Source organism: Pocillopora verrucosa, chromosome 9 (genome assembly GCF_036669915.1).
Source record: "Pocillopora verrucosa isolate sample1 chromosome 9, ASM3666991v2, whole genome shotgun sequence".
NCBI lineage: Eukaryota > Metazoa > Cnidaria > Anthozoa > Scleractinia > Pocilloporidae > Pocillopora > Pocillopora verrucosa.
In genome coordinates, this window is record NC_089320.1 from 13,964,442 (window position 1) to 13,980,743 (window position 16,302).

The 16,302-nt window shown below is 38.3% G+C and overlaps 2 protein-coding genes across 2 annotated transcripts; both read right to left on the bottom strand.

Annotated features, from left to right (window-relative positions):
• Positions 1-26: 26 nt before the first annotated feature.
• LOC131775376 (melatonin receptor type 1A-like) lies at positions 27-1,220 on the bottom strand. Its single transcript, XM_059091474.2, has one exon. The coding sequence runs from the start codon at positions 1,099-1,101 to the stop codon at positions 184-186; it is 918 nt and encodes a 305-aa protein (XP_058947457.2). The 5' UTR covers positions 1,102-1,220; the 3' UTR covers positions 27-183.
• A 1,935-nt stretch (positions 1,221-3,155) lies between these two features.
• On the bottom strand, positions 3,156-16,068 carry LOC131775341 (endothelin-converting enzyme homolog). Its single transcript, XM_059091445.2, has 19 exons — positions 15,538-16,068; positions 13,316-13,518; positions 12,737-12,994; positions 12,109-12,174; positions 11,748-11,861; positions 11,490-11,579; positions 10,786-10,919; positions 10,358-10,580; positions 9,593-9,691; positions 9,028-9,105; positions 8,653-8,756; positions 7,491-7,549; positions 6,570-6,621; positions 6,367-6,434; positions 6,028-6,152; positions 5,521-5,586; positions 4,857-4,958; positions 4,481-4,557; positions 3,156-3,861 (listed from the first exon to the last, which is right to left on the bottom strand). The coding sequence occupies exons 1-19, from the start codon at positions 15,857-15,859 to the stop codon at positions 3,762-3,764; spliced, it is 2,340 nt and encodes a 779-aa protein (XP_058947428.2). The 5' UTR covers positions 15,860-16,068; the 3' UTR covers positions 3,156-3,761.
• Positions 16,069-16,302: the final 234 nt, after the last annotated feature.

Sequence of the window (16,302 nt, forward strand, 5' to 3'; positions counted from 1 at the left end):
GTACAGTAATTGAAAAAAAACGCTGTTCTTCTTTTTTTTCCTTTTTCTTATTCTGATTGGTTTGCTACCAAGTTGTTTTCTTTTGATTTGATTAATAACCTGAATCCCTTCAATCGTTCAGACATTCCCAACACTAGTTTGCAAACCAAAGTAAATTTCACGGTCACAACTTCTATTAACAACTCATGTGCCTTTAAAAATTCCCATAAACTCTCGCCGAAATTCCCGATTCCCCAACCCGTATACGAATGGGTTGATTACAGTGGAAGTCATTGCCAAAAAGGTGTACAATTCGTAAGCAAATGCAGGTAAATTCGCTACTGATGAGTGCGACAAAATCCCAATAATTATGACAGGTATCCAGCATACGAAAAACCCCAAGATCACTAAAAACAGTAACCGCGTAACACGTATTTCCCATGCATTCACGGCTACCAAAGGCTGGTTTCGCCACGCTTGGAATGAGGGCGTTATATTTGCGTTATGCGTTCGTATTGTCTTGAATACACTCACGTAGCAAGCCACGATGACAACAAGAGGAATAAAGACATGAACCAAGTGCAATAGCACACCGATGATTAATCGGTGCTTTTTGCTGGCGAATGTTCCAATGCAGAAGAAAAATCGCGAATCGTATTGATATATCACTGGTCCAACGAAGGTCGATAAGAAACCATCACAAAGCGTAAATACCCATACAGACATGATCAGGAAGAGGCTTGACTTCACCGAAAAGTAGTTGCGATATATTTGCGTTTTGACCACACGGAAATAGCGATTCACTGCAGTTAAAGCAAGGGTTGGAACAGAAATCCCTGCCCAGAAGTAAATGAGAAAACCAGTGAACTGGCACAAGATATGGCCGTGAGCCCACGCATTTTCGAAAAACGCCTGGATACAGAGAGGGAAACAGCATATCGCTACAGTCAAATCCGAGACTGCTAAAGCAAACACATATAAATATGGAACGCGAAGCGTCTTTCGCTTTCTAAAGACAACCCAGCAGACGATGATATTTCCAGAGATTGCGAGGAAGTCTATGGAAACCAGAAAAAATCCCTGTATGGATTTATGAGTTGTACTTCTGGAATATACTTCCATTAAGGATTTCGCCCTTGGCCTCTTTTGATAATTTGATTTTACTCCGCGAGTGAGCAAAGAGAGTCTCTTCAACAGATATCAGTTCTTGTATATATTAACCAAAGTTCTCGACTAATTTAGAACAGTAAGTAAAGCCAGATGACTCATGAATTCTATTTCCTACCCAAGGTGCCTGTGCTTTTAAAGTAATTCCTCGTTCAACTGTTTCACGGTTTCTGATTTACAGAGGAAGGGACATCAATTCGCTCCAATGTTTAACCTCTACTGTCTCGTTTTACCTCTGTTTGAAATGCTCTCCAAGGTAAATTGTAGCGTTTCTTTGCCCTACGAGCACCTGCATGTCAAATTTAGAAATTTTACTCCACATCGCTTGATCACCAGCTGCCAAAAGCACCCAATTAGCTGGAAGGAAAGTTGCTAACGTATGCATGAATATATGAACTTAGTTTTTGATTGAACTTGGCTTGTTTTGATCTCCTGTCGCTATGGACCGGCTGGCGATATAAAAAGAATTAATGAACCATGGTCAACCTTTCGTTTAAAAATAAATTTGTGATTTCCTCGCATTTTAATGCGGATAGAGTCCTTTATTTCTCCTCGCAGGTTGATATTATTTTCGAAATCATCGGGGGTTTGTTTGGAAAGTGCTTTGCATGAATTAAGTAAATAGGTTTTGGCATTTCTTTTGGACGTATTGACAATTGTTTCGTGACTGATTTTTAAACTGTTTTTTGACGTTTGCGTCAAAAAAATTATGAATCACATCATTTTTTTCGGCCACCTATATAAACAGATAGTCAGCAATCTTACAGAAAAGGATGTGAACTGCGAATAAATCATAACCACAGTAACCTAACGTTATGATAATAAAAAATAGCTGTCTTGGGATTCTTGTTGTTCAACAAGTATTAAACGTGAGTATACAAAATTATAACATAGCTAGCAGAGCCACGCAATCAAATTCAGTAAACATAAGCGTGCTCAAAATCCTGACAGTGCACGCTGATAGCGTGAGCAAATCGCTTCGCCAGAAACTTCGCGCGAGTGGCCATTGTTAGCGCAGGGAAAAATAATATATTTCGCGACAATAATGGATACAAACAGACTCGGCCCACCAGTCCCAAAACGAAGACAATTTTCCGACCTTTTCCCTTGGGCTAGAGTTCTTAAATGAGGCAGAAAAAGAGAAAAATAACGGAAAAGGAGACTCGGCATCAGCGCCGTCACGATTCCCTTCACTGTCCTAGGGTGAAATACAACAAATTTTGACAGATAGACACTCTGGTTGTCTGTTTTTCGCGTCGGATTTGATGCGCAATTCCACCGGCTATGCTATAAAACAATTGGTTCATACTTTTAGCTGTGCACTATCGAGTTATGGAGCACGTGGGAAGTTTGGAGAGCACTCAAGAAGCCAGAGATACCCTCGGCTATTGCCTCGGGCAACTCCTACGCTTCTTTCGTGCTCTCCAAACTTCCCACGTGCTCCATAACTTGATAGTGCACGCTAAAGCATGAATCAATTGTTAAGTAGAATAACTAAAAAGGAAAGTTTCTGAAGAAACTGTGATGCTCTGTCTGTGGGAGAGTATAACAGGATAATTTTAATTCCGTTGTATAATTATCAACGAACTGACAACGTAAACTGGCCACCTGCACCATAAAGAGTTTCAAAGCAGAAGTTTCGAGCGTTAACCCCTCGTCAGAGCGAAAGTATCACGATCTTCTAATATCTCTGCCAAGAAGAGAGACGCCACTTGTTCATTGTAATCGATGTTACCATATGAAACGCGCGGGTATTTTGTTCCACAACTTAGTACGGTCGCCAAATTAAGTTCGTTCATTGTTATTTTAGCAAAATAGCGTGATAGTGGACTAATGAATGCAGCACCGGCGTCTCAGAATCGCAATTTTTTATAAACACAAAAAATCAACGCATATCTCTTTTAGAAAAGATATTTAGATTATGACTGAGAAAATGGGCCACTGCATAGTAAAGTCGATACTCAGCCTGGTTGTCAAGAACTAATTAGAAAGAGGCAACGAAGCAAAAGTAGAGTCATACTGCTTTATTTCATCATTTTTATGTGAGTTTTAAGGAACAAAAAACAATCGAAAAAACAATTATAAATCGATACAAGGCATAATCTGGAAACTAGGAATGAATGCCTCGAGAGGTACTTTTGAAGCAATGTCAGCTAAATTCTGCCCGCACTGTTAAGCAACGGAGGCTGTTTTATAAAATAGTTTGAGCAATAAAAGGAACAAAGTTCATAAGGAACTTCTTATCGAAAACGTTACACCTTTACAAGCACTACTGAATTGAGTTTAAGAACTTATTACTGAGCCAAACCCTATATGAAGGTTCATCCTCGCCTATGCTTTTGGGTTTCACGTTGAAACGCCGTTCACCCGACAAAAGGTTTCAAACACCTGGTGTTGAACCGCTAAAACTGGCAATTCTTAAAATGTGCTTCATGGGCTTATTATGAAGTCCCATTAAAAAAGTTTGCGTTACGCTACTAAATTCAGATGATAAATATGAAGGTTTTGCCGTTTATTACTTAAATAATCCCATGTTTCCGCCAATGAATGCGGGTAAATGAAGGTGCTCCTTTCCCTGGAAGAGCTCGTCAGGTCTACGTCACCAAAGACAGTATTTACCACACAGCGCATTTCTTCTCAGGATTCATTTGAGATCCTGTAGGACACTTGTAAGCCTTGGCGAATTCGTCAAAGTTCGATAGAGAACCAATCACCCTGAAAAGAAAGTATATCAAGAGATGAAAGTGTACTAATGATATTACTACATACCCATGGCCATCATCACGCGTTTTCGTCGCCCACTCAAGACAAAAATGGAAAACGCGACAACTTTGACTTCCTCCTGCTGAAACTATTATTACGCATACTCCTAACCTATTCTGTGTTTGCAATAGGCGCATAGAAAAGGTCAGAGCACAAAAATAATAGCGGCCTCGTTACAAAGCGGTCAGGGAGAGCGTCTTACCCCACTGCTAGGAACAAGTTCTTTCTTGATGCATAATATTTTAAAATGGCATGCTTCAAAATCGCAAGATGACCGAGTTCAAACTTATAATCATAATAGTAATGAATGAAAGAGACGAAGGGAAAGCGGTTAGAATATTAAAAGAGGCGCGAGTCTACTCTTCCTTTTTCCTCCCATCAACCACTGCGTGCTTACTTAGAAAAAACTATATAGGCGCTGAGGCCCTTTGAGCTGGGGGAGACCTAAAACATCTGTTGTGACGTCTCGTTGGACGCACGCGACGCAAGTTATAGACGCTATTGTTGTTTCGTGCGACTCATCTATTGCTTAATATTCTAAATGTGTCTCTGCAGACGTTACCAGCCGAACCTGAATTTTGCAGGACTATAACGACTGAACTTCACCGATTGTTCAATTGCCGATGGGCGGTCTTTTCTGCACCAAATCTGAAAAGGTACAAAAGCAGGGAATTTTAGCAAACGTCAAAAGTTGATTTTTCCATCCTCCAGAGTTATTTTGTTATTTCTCGAATTATTTCAGTTGCCTTCTCTGCTTGTTTTCTTTCATTGTTGAAATTAAACACTGGCTTCTACAGTAAAAATAAGCAAAGACCTCATTTTTTAAAATTATTGCTTTCTGAAATTTTTTTTCGTCAATTTCCCTTGATTATTTATTTTATTTGTTTTGTTTGTTTGTTTTTCTTTTGCAAATTCTTTATTTTATTTCTGAAAAAAGACCGACAAACCTGAGCAAATCCAAGGAAAAATATTTGTTCATTAGTAAAGTCTTTCATCCCGGGTAGGTTAGGCTCTGGACGACCCCGCCTTTTCTTCCAGTTCTGATAGGCCTGCGTTAAAAGAATTGCATTTCATTCAATTGAATTATGAATAAATTTATACGTTTTTGGATTTCCTATAATTCTGACTGACCAGGATGAAAATGAGTACCATTGATTAATCAGTTGATAAAGGAATATTTATTGTTGAAATGTTTAGTAGAATTGATATAGGGAAGAGGCCTTTATACACGAAGTATTATGGAACACGAACAAAGCTTTTGGTGAAGGTAAATTGTGACTTTTGTTTGAAAATGTGTTCAGTAAATGTTCCTCGAAGCGAAGTAAAATTTTTTGGCAGAAAAACTGCGAATAAGAGGGTAGATTTGTTGATTAGGCAAGATAAGTCTTCGTTGTCCGCATTATAGCAGGTTGAATAATAGGCTACACGTATTGCTGTGCTTTCTCCAGCGATCAAGAGATTTGTCCATAATAAGGAAGTGTTCGTATCAAGAAGGTGTCTGAAAAGCGTGATTCTGTAATAACCTCTACCTCTCCCCCTCCCCACCCCCTCGAAAAAAAACGAAAGAAAACACAGAAATAGATGCTAAAACCAACTTAAGCGAAATCCCACCTGAAACGCTTGTTTGATCCCGGCGTTATCTGCGATATTTTCCCCGAGAGTTTGGTCGCCTTTTAGCTGTAAAAGGAGCGTCAAGTACTTATTTCGATTTCCAATGGCAAAACCAGAAGTTACGTGGAGCGTTGAAGTGGCTTACAACGCGAAAATACGCAAGAAAAAATAAGATAGAAAAAGGAACAGTAAAAGCAGTAAAAAACCACCACTAGATATCACGATCCACCACTGGATGAAGACCACGGCGGGTAATTGTGTAATTCATTGCTTACTCTACACAAAGCATTATCGATCGTAATCTGGTACAATTTGACACGATCATATCAGGGCTGGCTATCAACCTCAATGATCCTTAATGCACTCGGGAAACCAGAGAGAACAATCTCATTTGTTTGTGTGCAAGTTATAGTAGTCGGCATCTTTTTATTTTTAAAGTTAAGTTATGGTGCAATAGAGCACTTATGAGTAAGAAGGAATCTTATTGTTCGATGACAACATACTTACGTTCATTGAATGAAACTTATAATTGGAATATTGGTCCTCAAGACACTTTGTTTTGTTTTTGAAAGCTGCTATAGATCTGTTTGTCCACCAGTTCGCCAAGTTGCCATCTAAGTTAAAGAGCCGACCTACAAAAGGAATTGCAGCGAGAACTGAATCAAAAGCACTTCCAGTTCTCTAAAATAACACATCTAGGATTTAAATCCAGCATCGTCAAATTTCACATAAAAATGCTACAATTATACAGAATCAGGAATTTATCAGCTAAAGTGTGTGCCTTTTTGTCTCATTTTTACAGAAAGGTTGTTTTATATACTAATTAAGCAAAATAAGTATCCTTACCAGTGTTGTCAAAACCGTGAGTTATTTCGTGTCCAACTACCACCCCGATTCCTGCGTAGTTAAGAGCTCTAAATGAAATATAAAATTCAACTCAAAATCAAAGGAAAAGATGTACATACGGGCAGTCGAATTGGCAGGCTTGAAGGTGGAAAGATGCTGCTTCTTTCACAAGTTAATTCGCCGCTTAAAATTTTAGCACTTACTTGGGGAATCTGTGATCATAAAATGGTTTCTGCAGGATTCCAGCAGGGAAAACTAAATAAAAAAGGAGAAAGCAAATGTTATAGATAACGGAAAGTGACATAAATGGACAAATAACCCGCAAACAAATCGAGAGTCGGATATGAACACTTAGATACAAGAACAAAGAAACTTCGTATCTATTTCAAACTCGCAGAACATCCAAGCCAAAGTCCTTCAATCGTTTTAATTTAAAATTACAATTAAAGCTTCTTGAGTCTAAACCTTCTTCGACAAACAGACTGCCTCGGAAGTACTAAGAACTAGCAACAAAATTACATATGATGATTGGCTTACACCTTCCACGTGACTTCCTAAAATTGCGCGGGAAAATGCAACGCGGCTTGCCCCATACAGTTAAGTTGCCTTTTTCGAATTTCCTGTTTAAGGACATTTTACTGCTCAAAGTAGATCATACAAATGCAGCGACTCCAGAGTACGTGAGCTTTTAACCCCACAGCAGTTCAAAACGCGCTTATTGGTCATCCTCAGTCTTTTTTTCATAACAATTGTTTACAAAGACGAGACTAGCATGAGTAAGGAATGCTCGTTTCGATGCTACATCAAATTTCTGAATGAATTGTAGAATAGCTGTTTTCTTTGACAAGCCTCCGTTTTATAAAGAGTTTCTCTAATACGTGTATGCGAAACTGGTAGTATAACGAGCAAAAGCCTTGATATAGAGAAAGCTTAAAACGTACGAATCGAGCGCACAGGGATTTGAAAGCATGGTCTAATGACCTCTTTGTGCGTTAGAAGTCAGTAAAATGGCAGTAGTTGTTTTCCTTCCCCCATAAAATTCTCCAACATTGGGTAAACAGAATGTAACAGTAATCAAATGTCCAAACAACAAAAACAGCAACAAGAACAACATGATTGCTCACCTATTTTATTATGAGTGGGTGAATAGTAGGCGTTGACAACAGAAGGAAGCATGGCCCAGCTGCCGTGAAATATATATATATATATAATTATAAATCATGTTATTATTATACATTAGATTTACCATAAGACTCTGATTGGTCGAGAGCATACAGTCAATATAACATAGCGTGTGAAGTTGACACGATAACCCAACATCTGCAGCAGATATTGGGTTACCATCGAGTTCGTCTGCCTAGTTTCCAAGCCCCTCGTTCATATAATGTTTCAAAATTTCGCAAACTCAGTGTCTTCTTTTGCAGATGGTATAAAATATGTATAATAAAACAATTATTAGTCGAATTTAAGAGATCCTCGCAGCTAAGAACACTACTGAACTAGTAGCTGAAAATAGGACCTGAAAACAATTCAGGCCCGCACGTTATCGCATGTTACGTGAACTATCAAACCTCGTGTCCGTGTTGAGAATTCCTAATATCGTGCGTAAACCGAATTCAGTAATTGTTTTATTATACATTTTTTGAAAAATCTGCAAAAGAGACGCTGAGTTTGCAAAATTAACCCAGACCTCGGCATAATTCATAATATTATGTTCAACCCCATCCAGTAATTGCTTATTGTCATGTGACCCTTGCGTTCCCACGCTTTTAGCACAAAAAAAAAACAGACTCGGAATTGACCTGGAGCCCCTCTGGCCGTTCTGCTCCGTCAGTAAGTATGTAATATGATATGGTTTAACATGAATAGAACAGACAATAATCAATAAATAAAATAGCAGTTAATCAAATAATTGAAAAATCAATCGACCAGGAGTGATTGTAATGACGGTTAGTCATTTAAAAATATTGAAAAAGGAATAGTTCCGCCATTTGGAAAAAATTAAGTTTCAAGAAATGAACCACATTGCTTTTACTTAGATATTCTGCGATTTTTCCAATTTGTTATTAATCCTGATCTTATTTCATGTACCTTTATACCGAGCAGTGTTTGGTTTGTTTTGTAATTAAGCCAGTCAATGAGAGAGTAGGAGGCAGAGAGTTAAAATGATAAACATTGATAATATCAAATGAATATTTTACTATTATTTGAAAGTACTGAGATTAAAGTATCGCTGAATTTCACTTACATAATAAAAAATTATTTTATTTTCATTCCCATCCTTACCTATCTTTATCAACTGGCTTTCCCAGGTTGGCGTAGTTTTTCAGGTTATAAAATTTAGTCCCTTGTACAATGTTCTTGAAGTATTGGTCCTTCTTCACATCAAACTGTAATTTGGACGAACCAAAGAGAATGGAAAAAGATTAGCAGTGGTACCTGCCACCTAATGCGTACAAGCATATGGTTTACAACGCGACCGTTCCATTCTGTTCGTTTAGAGATCACAGACTCCTGCTGATTCCTCGCTTTGAACGATCACCGTACAAATAATCGGTTTTAGTTTGGAGAAATGAAAAAAACATGAAAACTTGAAAAAATGGTGTTATAACCCTCCAAGATCAATCTGAGAGGGAACAGAGGCTGGCATGATCAACCTACCCCTTTGAACTTCAAGGCCAGCGCCGTTTTGTTCTTTATGTATTCAGGATAGCCAATATTTTCCCGTACTGCTAAAGCCTGTTGAGAGATTAAAAGGTTCTTAAAATGTGCTATGTACTATCACAAAAAATAAAAATAGGTAACGCCATCTTGTTTTGAACTTTGCCGTGGTGGCATGGAACCGACGGAATCTTTGTTTTTCGCCTTGCGTTTGCGTTTGCGTTTGCGTTTGTGTTACCCCGGTTCACACCTGTGGGAATCGAACGCAAACGCAAATGCAAGCTCACGAAAATAAAAAAATGTTTTAATTCTTTGCGTTGAACTGAGCTTGCGTTTGCATTTCCTTGGGGGTGGTTCATTAGTGTAAATCCTCTCATTTGCGTTTGCACTTGCATCGCACGTGTGACTCCCATGCTTAAAAAAAAAGAAGACCTGTGTCATTGCCATGTCTGATGGCAAGTTCCTGCCCGAATGGCTGTTATCAAGTCCCAAATAAGCTGTTAAGGCGATCAACGAAAACAGCTTTGATAATAAACAATCTTAGTCAGTGACTAAAATTGCAAACCTTTTTTTTTGCTTTACGTTTGGTTTCTTCATCCATCCAGTCAAGATTTTCTAAATCGGTAAGAAAAACCTCCCTTATACCATGAACCATTTCCTCGGCCTACAATACAAAGACAGGGGACATTTGTGAGGATCACGAGGAAATCTAGTTCTAGAGTTGAAAGATACAAAGGCATGTCAGAAGTCTTTCGCGCTGTCCCATACACTCATTTTAATGAACTTAAAAGTTCCCGAGTGTACTTAACAATTCTTCCATGAGCGCGTGTTGGATATGGGATGGTAAATAGCCAAAGAGGCGCGTGGCGTCGAATTGGTTAAAACCAAGTTTGTATCCAACAAGGGAGAATGGAATAAGTATTTTATTAAATTTTATTAAATTCTGCACTTGTTGATACTTGGAAACCTTTCTCAGCTCCGCAACAGGTGGTGCAATGAATTTCCATCTAAAGTGACTCGATTGTTTTACTCGATGATCGGAGTCGCGTAAAACAATCGGAACACTAGAAATGATATATTCGGAGTCGAAAATTTAATAATTGTCCTTAAAGGTTCCTAAAATGATACCGCCGGCCTAATATTTTAGATCAAGAGAGAAGTTGTATATTCTGAGTCTCAGATCGAATAGGATTCTACAAATCAGTTCAGAGCCACATTTCGCATACATATATAAAAGAAGTCATTTGACTAACCCTATAAAAAGATCATCATCTTTCTTTTGACAAATTGCTGAAGGTTTAGCAGTAAATCAATTTCCACTTTTCCTTACCGATTTTTTACTCTCTCCCTCAAATGTCTCGTCAACATACAGTAGACTGAATGGCATGCCCAAATAAAGGTTTGAAATACTAAGACATTCCTGCCATCGAGGATCGTCGTCTGTGGTTCCCATGATACTTTTCCTGTATTCTTGGAAAACGTCTCTGAATCTTGAGTCCAAATCACTTGAGAAATATCGCACCACTTGCCACATCATGTAGTTTGCTATCACTCTGAAAAATACAGTGTGACAAAGGATCAATTATGATGCACCTCTTGTGGCTGGTTTTCACTTCCGTCGAAGTCGGAATAGTTATCAGAAGAGCAGAACAATGAAAAAGCAGAGTACAGATGCCACATGTGACTCAATCGCCTGTGATCAATTAAAATCAGATTGTTGGAGTTTTAATGGAGAAGATTGAAACCTGGCTTAGTTACCTTTTGCTAGTAGCTTTAACAATGTCTGACATATTCTTAAAGTACTCAAGATCGGACCCCACGACCATTTCATCTCCCGTGATAGTGTAACCCGTCTCATTGAACATTCTCCTGACAAGATCCATCATATCAATCTGTAATGCAATAAAGATATCACGTTTAACGGTTTCCAAACGTCTTGTCTCTTTTTTTGAAATATTTCTTTCTTTTGTATCATAAAAAAGGAAGAGACCCCAGAATAGAATTACCTCTTTGCTGGATAATTTATGGATGTCATTTAGAGAAATTACATGTTAATCACTTCTTGGCACTCAGGTCGCGTTTGCTCCTTCTAGAATTAAAGACTAGAAAGCGTTCTGTATGTTTTTCCTGACCACACAATTGCGCATTTTTTTCAAAGACAGCTCAAAGGTGAGCGTGAAAACGAAGAGAACATTCGAAATTGGTTAAGGACGATAACTCATACGAATTCAACTTCCGGTTCGTCGTGCTCATCTGAAGCGATGTTTCGTGACAGAGGGAGCAGGATCCTTGTACCGTTTAAAAAAAATATATCAAAATTGTTTTTTTCTGTTTCGTACTTAAAGTGTGTGGGCGACATTTCTCGGTTGTCTTTGTCCTGACCTACAAATCTTTACATATTACAGAATATGGGTTTCAGTTGATAGCCAGACGGTGTCACCTTCGAATTATTTTTATCTTACCGCGGTTCCAGCTGATTTGTTGAAATCACTCAGCTTCATTTTCTTATAAGACTTGTGTATATCTTGCCTCTTCTCTCTAGCAACAAATGCCTGAAACGAAGTTTAGCTGAAACATCATGAACTTGCAATTGTTCTCAGGGGGAGGGGGTTGCGCGAGCGGTTACGAGCGCAAGAAAAACGCGTAAGCACCGGAAAAAGAGCGAAGAGTGAAAGTAAAGTTAGAACCAAAAAAACAATTTTAGTTTCAGCGCGACCTACCTTCGCTAACGATTCTTCGAAATTGTAGATTTCTGTCATCAAAGCTTTTGCGTTTGGATTGTCAGTGAGAAGTTTCACAAGATCAATCATGAATTTTTTGTACGCTGCACGGACCTATTAGACGAAGAAAAAGAATCTAATGGGTATGAAGAGCAGTGCAAGACACTTTGGTCAATCTCACATGGGGTAAATTGTCAGAGACGTTAGAACTTATAGACTTGTGGATTAAGTGTGCTTAACTTGTTTTTTGAACCCTGTTTTTATTGCGATACCCGTTTGATCTCCAGCGAAAAGGGCCCAGTGACAAAACTTGTTACCCTCATGACGCATGTTCGCCAACTTGACAAGAGATTGCACTGACCTTTATATCCCGAGAAGAATTCTTCAGGTAAGACTCTTGAGAAATAGAAATTCCACCCTGGTTAAACTGAAAATGTGCACGTAAAAATAAAATGATGAAGGAATAATTTATCCCAACAATGCTTACGTGAAACACTACAAAGATAAACCAAGAAACACAAGAAAACAAATCAAAACAAAGCACATTTACGAAACATTGACCCTGGTATTTGATGTTGAGAAAAGAAGGGGCATCCTAGACTAAGGCTTTTCCCCTTATTAGAATCAAGAGTATCGGTTGACGAGCCCTATGATTTTGCGTGAGAAATTTTAAGAGGCGTTAGCTAAGCTTGGAATCATAGTTATCCTTACTGACTGAGGGAAAAAACCGAGGGAATGCAACCAATGACATTTCAAACTCTGATGTATAAGGAATTGAGAATATCCTGCGAAGTTTCTCATAGGGACGAGAACTAGTTGGGTAGAAGTTATAAACTTCGAGACTTCCTCTTTGCGTTGACTTGGGTGGAGCTGGTGAGTCTCCAACCCAGTTCAGCGCTAGGAGTGACTGCTTGTGCCAAGAAAGAGATAGATAGGGCTGTTGGATGACAAAAAATGAGCGGTAATCTGTAATATTACTTGTCACTTACATAAATGATATTTTTCGCGGAGTCCTTAAGATCAGCATTAACATACATGGAGAACAAAGGCGCTATCGACAGATACTTTTGAATCTTTACAAAATTATCCATGAAGTTCCAAGAATCCTCCGTCCAGTTTCCATCTGTGACGTTCCATGATCCATACTCCCTGATTAAATCAAAGAGTGGTTCCGCACCCAGTTCTTCGATTTTGTCTTCATCCATGCAAGAATCAAACAGGTCAAACCCTTTCATAACAGCTTCGTTCTAAAAAGTGACAGAAAAAAGCAAAAATAAGGCGGATGGCAAAAGAAACGCATTTTCAAACAGACCAATCGTTTATCGTTAACGTGCTTCAATTTTCCTTGCAGCCACGTAGGCGGGAGTGAAAACAGAGGCTGCGATCTGTATGGCTACTTTGTCCAATGATAGCAATACAGTAGTCAATATTGTAAAAGGGGTTTTGGTAAACATCAGTGAGGAGGCCACATTGTTAAACAAACAATTGTACTTACCTGATTAGTGCTTTAGTAAACCATCTCTGGCCGTGTTCTTTAATTATGAAGGAAAATTAAAACAGAAACTCACATCTTTATATTGAGCTCTTGCACTATCTTCGTCATCGAAGATAAGTCTCTTCATGATGATTTCATTATTTTGGTCAAGGACGCCGAACTGACTCCAGGAAGGCCTGCTATCTGGAATAGAACTCCTTTTGATCCACTTTCCACAAGCGTATTGGTAAAAATCGTCGCATGGGTCTGCACTAGCGTTCATTGCACTTAGAAGATCTAGAAAAACACAAGAATAAATTAGTTAAATGAGAAGCGTTTGTTGATACTGTGAAGTCTAAGAGTGTCGATGTTAAAGATAAATTTTTGTTCTAGAGTTTTGCGGCTTTCCGTACTGCCTAGTTGTAGGCAAAGGCTGCCGTCTGCCACGACCATTCCAGTAAAATGAGGTCAGGTCTAGCTGTAAAATGGCTCAGCGTTGGTTACTCATTGACCATAGTTCCATAATTAATACATTTCTACGAGGATCAGACCAAAGAAGCGTTGACCGGGAAAAAAAAACCAAACTGTTAAACCAATCTAACGAGAAGTATCAAGAATCAATCATACAAACAACACAGAAATTCAATTCAGTGTTAAAAAATTGCGCTGGGTCTTTGTGATTATGAATTCAAACAAATTAAAAAAACTTTGATAATCATACTAATGGTAATGATTGTACTAATAATAATGATAGCGATAAAAATCATAACAACGATAAAAATGATGATGATGATGATGATGATGATGATGATGATGATGAATACAATGGTATTGATGTGAAAGAAGATGGGAACTTTTTTTTGGAAACGAAATATATTGCCTCGATCGAAGTAGCGTTTAAAGAAATTTTTAATGCCTCTCATGATTGTTTTAATTCATCGTCAACATCCTCGGTACTTTTACTGACAGTTCATAGTAATAATAGTAGAAGCAAAGATAGAGATGGTGTTTTTGGGATTAGAAATGGGATGGATTTTTTGAGATGGTGTACTTTCTTTTCAACCGCAGAAGAAATATTTGTAAACTCGAGATATCTTTTAGCCAATACTCCCAACAATCATGTTTTCATTTAGTTTAAAAAGGAAACAATCCCAGTGTGTTATCAGAACGCAAATCAGAGAGTATAAATCATCATGGTTCTTTCACAATGCCCCCTCTAAGAGTACAATAAACACTCGACCGAAAAATCAAATCCGACTAGTCGTCATTTAGTCTGGAAAGTCGTTGACGCTCACTTACTAGAGGCTGCAAGGATCCATCCAATCGATTCATTTTTCTCATCTTCGCTTTTGCGATCACTCTTCTCTAAAACCACTTTTGCATACAGTGCAATAAATAAAATGCACTTATTGCCATTAATATTAATATTATTATTATCATGTTTATTATCAAAGTTATTATAGTTATTTCACACCTGAATAGTGACCTTTAAAGATGTTATTTTGTTTCTCGAGACAACGAAAACTACGCGCAACTGTCCAAAAATGCCCCTTTAAAGAGGTTTTCAATGGGGTTAACCGATTGCCGTAAAACGGCCAAAAAATTTAGCCGTTAGGCGTGAAAATTGACAAATTTTAACCATTAGTCGTCAAAAAATTTAACCGTAAAAATTATGTCTGGTGGAAACAACGAAAATATGTTACTGTTAGCCGGAAATTGGTTAAAAGTTTAACCGTTAGCCGTAAAAGCCATCACCTCATTGAGACCCTCTTTTAACTGTCTTTTGATAATAGAAGGCGTGAACATTTTACATACGCATCGAAGTAATTGCTTTTAGGGTCTGTCGCATGAATTTTAAGAAGGTATTTTTTGCCATGATAATAAGCTGCACGATATTGATTTAATTTTGATCATGTCAAACCCTTTTGTTAGAAATGAAGTTGATGATGTTATCAATTGTCTTTGAGAAGTTAATGATACTACGTCAACAGTCTCGGTGGCTATCAAGTAGTCAACGCCGCCTGTAGGCTGTCAAGTTCCTCGGCAGTTAACACACGAATTCATGTACTTTCTTTTCAACCGCAGAAGAAATATTTGTAAACTTGAGATATCTTTTAGCCAATACTCCCAACAATCATATTTTCACTTAGTTTAAAAAGGAAACAATCCCAGTGTGTTATCAAAACGCAAATCAAAGAGTATAAATTATCATGGTTCTTTCACAATGCCCCCTCTAAGAGTACAATAACCACTCGACCGAAAAATCAAATCCGACTAGTCGTCATTTAGTCTGGAAAGTCGTTGACGCTCACTTACCAGAGGCTGCAAGGATCCATCCAATCGATTCATTTTTCTCATTGTCACTTTTGCGATCACTCTTCTTTAAAGCCACTTTTGCATACAGTGCAATAAATAAAATGCACAATACCAAAAGAAGAAATAATCCAGCGATCATCAACATCTCGCGTTTGGACAATCCAGTCGGGCGATACATAGGCTTCTCGCTTGTGGGCTGTATCTCGACATCGGTTGGGTACCCTCCGGTATGTACCGCTCTAACAAAACCAGGAGATTCATCACCGCGCCGTTTTTCAGTGTTATTCCCGTTTAAAAGGCCTTTCGTGGTCGGATCATTCATCACTCCGATTGCTGTCAACAAACTTCAGAGTAGCTTGCAGCGGAGTTCACGATCGAGGTCTGTAAAACCCTAAGGAAATGCAGTAGGCTGGACTCTAAAAAGATGTTTCGAAGGTATAGCAGCCGTTAATCCCATATAAATCGGTCCCAGATACAGACAATTTGTGCCGTCGTTTACATGTAACTCATAGCGTTTATATCTCACGTAGAGATATGTAAATTATTTGACCCCGTGGACGCGGTTCAAAAAACTCAAAGAAAACAAATCACTTTATTTACTCCAAGCCTAGATAACAAAAGAACCTAAAACAGAATGAAAATGCAAATAGTCTGAGCGTGGGAAAGCGATTAAGAACAATAGACAATTTTACTGTGAAAAAACTTTGATTGATGTTCTCCTAAAGCTCTGATAATTCTAACATGTTAATCAAGCTTTTATCAATA